The sequence below is a fragment of the Malus sylvestris genome, chromosome 6 (assembly GCF_916048215.2).
Source record: "Malus sylvestris chromosome 6, drMalSylv7.2, whole genome shotgun sequence".
In the NCBI taxonomy this organism is placed as follows: Eukaryota; Viridiplantae; Streptophyta; class Magnoliopsida; order Rosales; family Rosaceae; genus Malus; species Malus sylvestris.
In genome coordinates this window covers 2,560,078-2,568,239 of record NC_062265.1, presented here as the reverse complement: position 1 = coordinate 2,568,239, position 8,162 = coordinate 2,560,078, and the positions used below count along the sequence as shown (strand labels likewise).

At 35.8% G+C, this 8,162-nt stretch overlaps 2 protein-coding genes and 1 pseudogene across 2 annotated transcripts in view; 2 read left to right on the top strand and 1 right to left on the bottom strand.

Moving 5' to 3' along the window:
- The first annotated feature begins 770 nt into the window (after positions 1–770).
- On the top strand, positions 771–2,303 carry LOC126626787 (uncharacterized). Its single transcript, XM_050296183.1, has one exon. The coding sequence runs from the start codon at positions 771–773 to the stop codon at positions 2,301–2,303; it is 1,533 nt and encodes a 510-aa protein (XP_050152140.1).
- A 1,405-nt stretch (positions 2,304–3,708) lies between these two features.
- Positions 3,709–7,119, top strand: LOC126627104 (alcohol acyl transferase 1 allele RGc-like; annotated as a pseudogene).
- LOC126627109 (uncharacterized) overlaps positions 6,567–8,162 on the bottom strand; it is a 26,778-nt gene continuing 25,182 nt past the window's right edge. Inside the window, exon 2 of the transcript XR_007624891.1 lies at positions 6,567–6,586. The gene's annotated coding sequence lies outside the window, so the exon portion shown is untranslated. The remainder of the gene's footprint in view (positions 6,587–8,162) is intronic.

Below are 8,162 nucleotides of genomic sequence, written 5' to 3'. Positions count from 1 at the left end.
CCTCCAGCATAGCAGCCAACTTGTTGGTTGTTGGGTTGGTTTTCCACTTCTCTCTCAATTCTAGGTAAATTTTTTAACTTTCTAATTTATATTATCCCTAACCCTAATTGATTAATTAATACAAAATTTTAGTTAATTAATATAGAATCATAGAGTAATACACTAATATAGTTATTGATTTTTGCATATAAATATGAATCCTTTGAATGATTATTGATGAATTAAATTATTGTCTAGAGTAAAAATTGAATTCTTGATTCTTGATATTAATTTATTAATTGAATTTTTGTGTATTAAATAATTTATATGAATATTGGTATTGATTAATTGTTGGTTTAATTTGTTAGTACTCATATTGACTATAGTATAGTAGCTTACTCTTGAATTAAGAGTCTAAGACTTTTTTTTTCTTTTCCATATACAGTTAAACAATGGAACGATACTATAAGAAACAGTGCTTAAATCCTCCTTCAAATATTTTGGGTAGTCCTTCTTCGAATATTCCAAGTAGTCCTCCTTCGAATATTTCAAATATTCCTTCTTCGAGTATTTTGGGTAGTTCCCAACAAAGTGAGGTCACTGAGTTAGATGAAATATTGGCTAATCTTCCTGTAGACCCTGGACATAAACGTTGAATGCTTTATTATCCACCTAATTATCGTGAAGCAATTGGGTTTACAAATTGGAGGAAAGGACTCGAAAATTTTCGAGATCATGAGGGAGGTGTTGGAAGTCTTCATAATAAAGCTTTACAACAAGCTAGAGATTTGATGACGCAAAAGCAACATATTGAAACATTTGTGATTAAGCAAACCGATGAAGCTCGCATTAATTATCACACTTTATTGCGTGGTGCACTTGATTGCACAAGATGGCTGTTGCAACAAGGTTTGCCTCTTTGTGGCCATGATGAATCGTTCAACTCAAGCAATAGGGGTAATTATTTGGACCTTATGCAATTTCTTGCCGATCATAATGAGAAAGTTAGGAAGGTTGTGTTTGAGAATGCTCCCAAGAATCTCAAGTATGCTTCTTCCGATATTCAAAAGGATCTTGTTCATGCTTGTGCTATTGAAACTATTAATGCAATCACTAAAGATATGGAAGGTACATTTTTTTCTCTCTTGGTTGATGGATCACGTGATGCTTCGACTAAAGAGCAAATGGCGGTGGTATTGCGCTATGTGAACAAAAAAGGAGAAGCAATTGAAAAGTTTTTTGGTGTTCAACATGTCTCCTCTACAACTAGTAGCTCACTTGAAGAGGCCATTGAAAGATTGTTTGCTACAACAAATTTGAGTATGTGCATGTTACGAGGACAAGGCTATGATGGAGCTAGTAATATGAAAGGTGAGTTAAATGGTCTTAAAACAAAGATTTTGAACAAATACCCTCAAGCATTTTACATTCATTGTTTTGCACACCAACTCCAACTAGCTCTTGTATTTGTGGCAAAGGAAAATGATGATGTTGCCAATTTCTTCATCAATGCTAGTAGTTTGGTGAATCTTATTAGATCATCGTGTAAGCATCGTGATGCATTTAGAGAGAAACAAAAAGAACAAATTCAGAAAGCTCTTGATCTTGGTAATCTTGAAATGGGTAAAGGGTTAAATCAAGAAAGTAGTCTCATGCGTCCATGTGATACACGGTGGAACTCGCATTATGGTACTATAGTTAGTATTATTGTTATGTTTGAAGCCGTGGTGGAGGTGGTTGAATGGATTAAAAGTGATCGCAACCAAGATAATCTTGATGAAGCAACTAGGTTATTCAAAGACTTACAAACTTTTGATTTTGTGTTTCACCTTTTCTTGATGAGACTTATTTTGGGAATTACAAATGAGTTATCACAAGCATTGCAAAAGAAAGATCCAGATATTGTGAATGCGATGGCGTTAGTGGAAGTATGCAAGCAAAGACTACAAACCTTGAGAGATGATGACTTTGGGGACTTGTTTCATGATGTAGAAAAGTTTTGTGAGGAGCATGATATTATCATTCTTAACATGGAGGATTTGCATTTCGTACCTGGAAAATCAAGGCGCAAAGCTCCAAAAATCGCAAACTTCCATTACTATCGTGTGAACCTCTATTTTCAAGTCCTTGATATGCAACTAAAGGAATTGAATGATTGCTTCAATGAGGTAAACACCGAGTTGCTTCTTTGTATGACATGTTTGAGTTCGGTGAATAATTTTGCATCTTTTGACAAAGCAAAAATTGTTCGTTTGGCCCAACTTTATCCTCAAGATTTTGATCGTATAGATCTCATGAATCTTCCAATTCAACTTGACAATTAATTTCATGATATGAAGATGCATAGTGAGTTTTCATCATTGAGAGGAATTAGTGATCTTGCAAAAGAGTTAGTGAAGACTGGGAGGTGTGAAAGCTATATGTTAGTGTATAAGCTTCTTACATTGGCATTGGTGTTACCGGCTCCAACTACTTCGGTGGAGAGAGCTTTTTCTGCTATGAAGATTGTGAAAACACCATTGCGTAACAAAATAGGAAATCAATGGTTGAGTGATAGCATGGTTGTTTACATTGAGAAAGATGTATTTGCTTTTATTGATAATGAGCCTATTATGCGACGTTTTCATGACATGAAACCTCGTCGGCAACAATTGTAATTTGTTTGTATTGATTAATTATGGAAGACATTACTATATAAAAAGATTTAGTTGTTGCCATTTTTCTTTAACCTTGCACTCTTTTAAGTTCGCCCCTCCCCCCGAGAAATCCTGGCTTCGCCATTGAGTGTACATAGCTCTTGCCATTGTTGTAGCTGAGTTAGCTTGGATTAGGCAACTGCTATGTGATTTACATGTCCCTCTTACTGTTGCTCCAATGATATATTGTGATAATATTTCGGCTATTGCTCTTTCTTCTAATCCTGTGTTCCATTCTAGGGTGAAACATATAGAAATTGATTATCATTTTGCCCGAGAGAGGGTTATTCGAGGTGATCTCAATGTTCAACATGTTTCTTCAAAAGAGCAGTTTGCAGACATCTCGACGAAGGGCTTGTCTATTTCTTTGTTTAGTCATCATTGTTCCAATCTTATGCTTGGATCATCCAAGCATATGATTGAGGGGGATGTAAGGATATGAAGGTTCTAGATAGTGACAAGTGTCAAGAGATTAAGCAATAAGTTGTTAGCTGGTTAAAAACAGTTAGGAATGTTTACTTAGTGTGTAAGGAAAAGCTGTGACTATATATACTTGTAATTGTTCTGTAAGCACATTCATTCAATACAATTGAAGAATTATTCAGTGATAAACCTCTCTCTCTCTCTCTCTCTCTCTCTCTCTCTCTCGTGCTTTACTTTATGAGAAAACTCCATTGCAGAAGCTTCATTTTCTGCATCCTAACACTCGTCTCCCTGTTTGTATTCAATTTTCTAACGTTGAAATGAAATTCAGTATCAATGTAGATCTAAGAATCTGTGGTGTGAAATGATCCCATGCACATAGCTCTGGACAACATTTTTTGTTTGCACTGCACGTTGATTGCATGATCATTTACACGTTTCTTTCTAACCACATATTTAATGGAAAAGATAAGAATCTCGACGGGGGTAGAAACTTGGACGAAAGATTTGGGAACCCCAGAGCATCTGCATAACGCCATATAAGTACTGACTGTATCAACTTTTAGCTAGCATGCCCGCCACAAAATAAAAGATCCAAATCCTTTGATCTTTTGCTGGTTCTTAAGCTCGTTACTGAAATCATGCCATCCTCAGTACTTCAGGTGAAACGATTACAGTCGGAACTTATAACTCCGGCAAAGCCAACTCCTCGAGAAACAAAGTTTCTCTCATATATTGACAACCAAGAAAAGCTTGAGGCTTTAGGTTCCAGTCATAATGTGTTACAAAGACAGCCCTTCACTTAATGAAAATTGTAATCCCGTTAAGGCGATTAGGAAGCCTTAAGTAGAGCATTAGTGTATTATTACCCTTTAGCTGGTAGGCTTAGGGAAGGGCCTAACATAAAGCTCATGGTTGATTGCAATGGTGAAGGTATCTTGTTCGTCGAGGCTTTTGCTAACGTCACACTTGAGCAAAGGAGACAAAATTTTACCCCCTTGTCCGCTCTTAGAGGAGTTCTTATTTAATTTCCCAAGCTCTGATGGAATTATTGGTTTTCAAGTGAGTCAATTAATTATTAATTACATGTTAATTAGTTTTTTGTATTCATATTTGGTCATAGCCATTAATTCTTTACAAAAAAAATTGAAGTAGGTTAAGGGTAAGAGTAGTATTTTTTGCGTTAAGGTCGCATACACAAGCCGGAGATTTTTTGTAAGAAATTAGTGCTATCAACAACATATGAAATTTTTAAGGGTAAACTGTCGGTTTACCCCCTGAACTTTCACCTCACTTTCGATTTCCCCCCTGAACTTTTCTATTGGAAAATTAAGGACTCAAACTAATTTTTTTAGCCAATTTGCCCCCTACCGTTAGTTTTTCATATATTCCATCCATATTTCCGTTAAGTGAGACCATGTGCATAACATGTGAGGATAATTAAGTCATTTCAATTTAAACATGATTAAAAACTGAAAATAAATAATAATAATAATTTTCCCTCTATTTTTTCCTGCTAATTCCTATCCTCAATTTTAATTTTCCCTCTCATTCCTATGCATGAGAAATAACATATGGTGTTATTGTCTTCATAAGTAGCTAAGTTAATCTTTTTTTTGAAGCATGTACTACCATTTTTATTTTCTCTAACAAATTAATAATTTGACAAATGCTCATGGTGTTATTGTCTCCAAAGCAGTGCATTAATATAGGAAACATGTCCATAAAAAAGACTAGGGTTTCTTATATTAATGCACTGCTTTGGAGACAATAGCACCATTAGCATTTGTCAAATTATTAATTTGTTAGAGAAAATAAAAATGGTAGACAATAACACCATATGTCATTTCTCATGCATAGGAATGAGAGGGAAAAATAAAATTGAGGATAGGAATTAGCGGGAAAAAATAGAGGGAAAGTTTTGCTTTTTTTATTATTTTTAGTTTTTTAATCATTTTTAAGATTGAAATAACTTAACTACCCTCACATGTTGTGCACATGGTCTCACTTAACGGAAATATGGATGGAATATATGAAAAACTAACGGTAGGGGGCAAATTGGCTAAAAAAATTAGTTTGAGTCCTTAATTTTCCAATGGAAAAGTTCAGGGGGGAAATCGAAAGTAAGGTGAAAGTTCAGGGGGTAAACCGACAGTTTACTCTTAATGACAAGTAAGGATATAACAAGAAAGCCCTAACAATATTGTAAATTAGCTGAAGTTTGGTGGCACCACAACTGTTTTTAACTTTTTTGATTAATTGGCAACCTTTTTCATAAACGAAAATTTATCATATTGCCACCACACCCAAACTTGAACTTATCTACGATACTACCACGCCTCTTTGTTCTTATGATTAAAGAAAGTTCACTAGGTGGTTTTGGAAAGAAAAGATTATGAGATGCTTTTCATTAATTTTCGAAACTAATTTTTCTTCGACAGTCCTTATGGTTAACCCTATATATTGTAAAATTTGTATACACACCGAATTGAGGAAATTATATTTCTACATGGTATTTGCCTAATTATGTCCTAGGTTTTCTACCAGTCTCACATCACCTTTATTGTGTAGGTTTTCCTTTGCCGTTCTTCTTCTAGGTTTTTTTCCTGTCGTCATGTTGTCCTCTTTGTCTTCTGTCTAAATTTTTCTATCTTCTATAAGCATTTTGTCTAAATTCCTATGTATTTAAAGACTCTTTCAAGTAACTGCAACATGCATGAGACTCTTTCAAAGAGACTCCATCTTTCTTGAATTTTATTCCAAATTTTTATGAAATTTTTGTTTCCTAATTAGATCATCTAATTTAGATGGTTCTTTTGTCTTTTCTTCTAAAGAATTGTTAACTAGCACGAATATGATGATCAAGAAAAAAGTCTAGTAACTAACTTTTGCAATATGTAGGTGACCTGTCTTACATGTGGAGGTTTCATACTTGCATTGCGCCTAAACCACAAAATGTGTGATGCACCTGGATTGCTCCAGTTCCTGAACGCTATTGCAGAGATGGCAAGGGGTGCACATGCACCATCTATTCTACCAGTGTGGGAGAGAGAGCTCTTGTTCGCTCGCTATCCATCAAGAATTACATGTGCTCATCATGAATATGAAGATGTGATTGATCATTCTGATGGCTCATACGCATCCAGTAACCAGTCAAACATGCTTCAACGATCTTTCTACTTTGGTGCCAAGGAGATGAGAGTCCTTTGAGAACAGATTCCACCCCACCTAATTTCCACTTGCTCCACATTTGACTTGATCGCAGCTTGTTTGGGGAAATGTCGCACTCTTGCACTTAAAATTAATACAAACAGGCTGTTCGCGTTTCATGCGCTGTCAATGCACGTGGAGAGCACCACAATGTACGTCTTCCCTTGGGATACTATGGCAATGCATTTGCATTTCCAGCTGCAGTTTCAAAGGTAGAACCTCTATGCAAAAATCCACTGGGATATGCTTTGCTTTGGAGTTGGTGAAGAAGGCTAAAGCTACCATGAATGAAGAATAATTAAGATCAGTGGCAGATCTTTTGGTACTAAGAGGGTGACCTCAATATTCATCGACAGGAAGTTATTTAATAGTTTCTGATACAACATGTGCAGGTTTTGGAGATGTCAATTGTGGATGGGGACAGCCGGTATTTGCTGGACCGGCCAAGGCCTTGGATTTGATTTGCTTCTACATTCAACACAAAAACAACACTGAGGATGGAATATTGGTACCAATGTGCTTGCCATTCTCGGCCATGGAGAGATTTTAGCAAGAACAAGAGAGGATTACTCTGGAACCTAAGGAGGATATATGTAACAACCTTAGATCAACTACGATCAAGTCAATGATTTAAGTGTTAAATGTAATGCACTTTCTGTAATGTAGAGTTGTGTCCCTTGGAACTAATCCAAGAGTTATGGCTGTTATTGAAAGGTCTGAATGTTATTATAAATAGCCAATAAGATGGCCTAGTGTTGTAATAAAAAACTGAATGCAATAAAGTTAAGTAAATTTCAGTCCCCGTTCAAAACTCATCCTCCATATATATTCTCTTGTATTCTTCCTTTCTGCAGTATAATTGAAAACTGCTAATCTTTCCTCCAACAGTTACGAATCAAATTTCTCATGTGTTGGACAATTTAGTAAGATTTCAATGGATTTCTTAAAGAACCATGAAAATGTAAGGAAGTCTGAGCCTTAATTTCCTCAAACCAATAAGTGCAAAATGATATATATGTGATTGAGAACACAAAAGTAAACTAATCACACACAATGATAGAAGCCTTGCTTACTGTAGAAGCATATGGAGAAACAATTACAAGCACTCAAATATTCTTCCCACCCACTTGTAATTTAGGGTTTTGAGATCTCCTTGGCCCGTTCATTCTAGGTAAAATTTTCAGCCCTATTTGTGTTAAAAGTTTATTGAATTTGAATTGAGTTGAGACTCAAATTAAAAGTAAAATTCAATATTCGTGGGAACGACTTCATACTTGCTCTTACTATACTATTATTGGTCTTGTGCACTTGCAAGTTAAAATTGGGTTTGCTTATCTGATTAATAGGTATTTTGAGCTCACATCACCGAGAAGGTTTTACTGGTTCAAGTAGAGCTTAAGGGACCTACCAAACCGGAAACATAGTAAAGTAAATTACAATGTTCACACAAAATTGAACAACAAGAAAGTCACATGCCCAAGAAAGAAAAAAGTCCATTTAGCCAAGCCGTCAAATCCAAAATGAAAAGAGGGAAGCAAAGCAATTTTTGCATATGAAATTTCAAGCAAGTAAACAGACGGAGGAAGAACAGGGCATGTACATGCCCATCGAGGCTCTACATAAAAAGTTCCATGTAGTTTGTTAGTCCCTTGTCTTTTCAGAAAAGTTTGTTGCGATCTCGTAGCCTTAAAGAAAGGCTATTCCAAAGGAGTAGTTTGCTCTCCTTCATGATGTTCATATGGTCTTTGTGGTAGTTGAGGACTAGTATTCTGTGGCAAGGAGAACATGTGTGACCGGTAGTTGAGGTAAGCAGCCAGTGCAGGATCAATGGTGGAGTCCTCTGGGTCATAGTTG

What these genes read in the sequence shown, in the direction of transcription:
- LOC126626787 (XM_050296183.1), top strand. Translation starts at nt 771, where the DNA reads ATGACGCAAAAGCAACATATTGAAACATTTGTGATTAAGCAAACCGAT.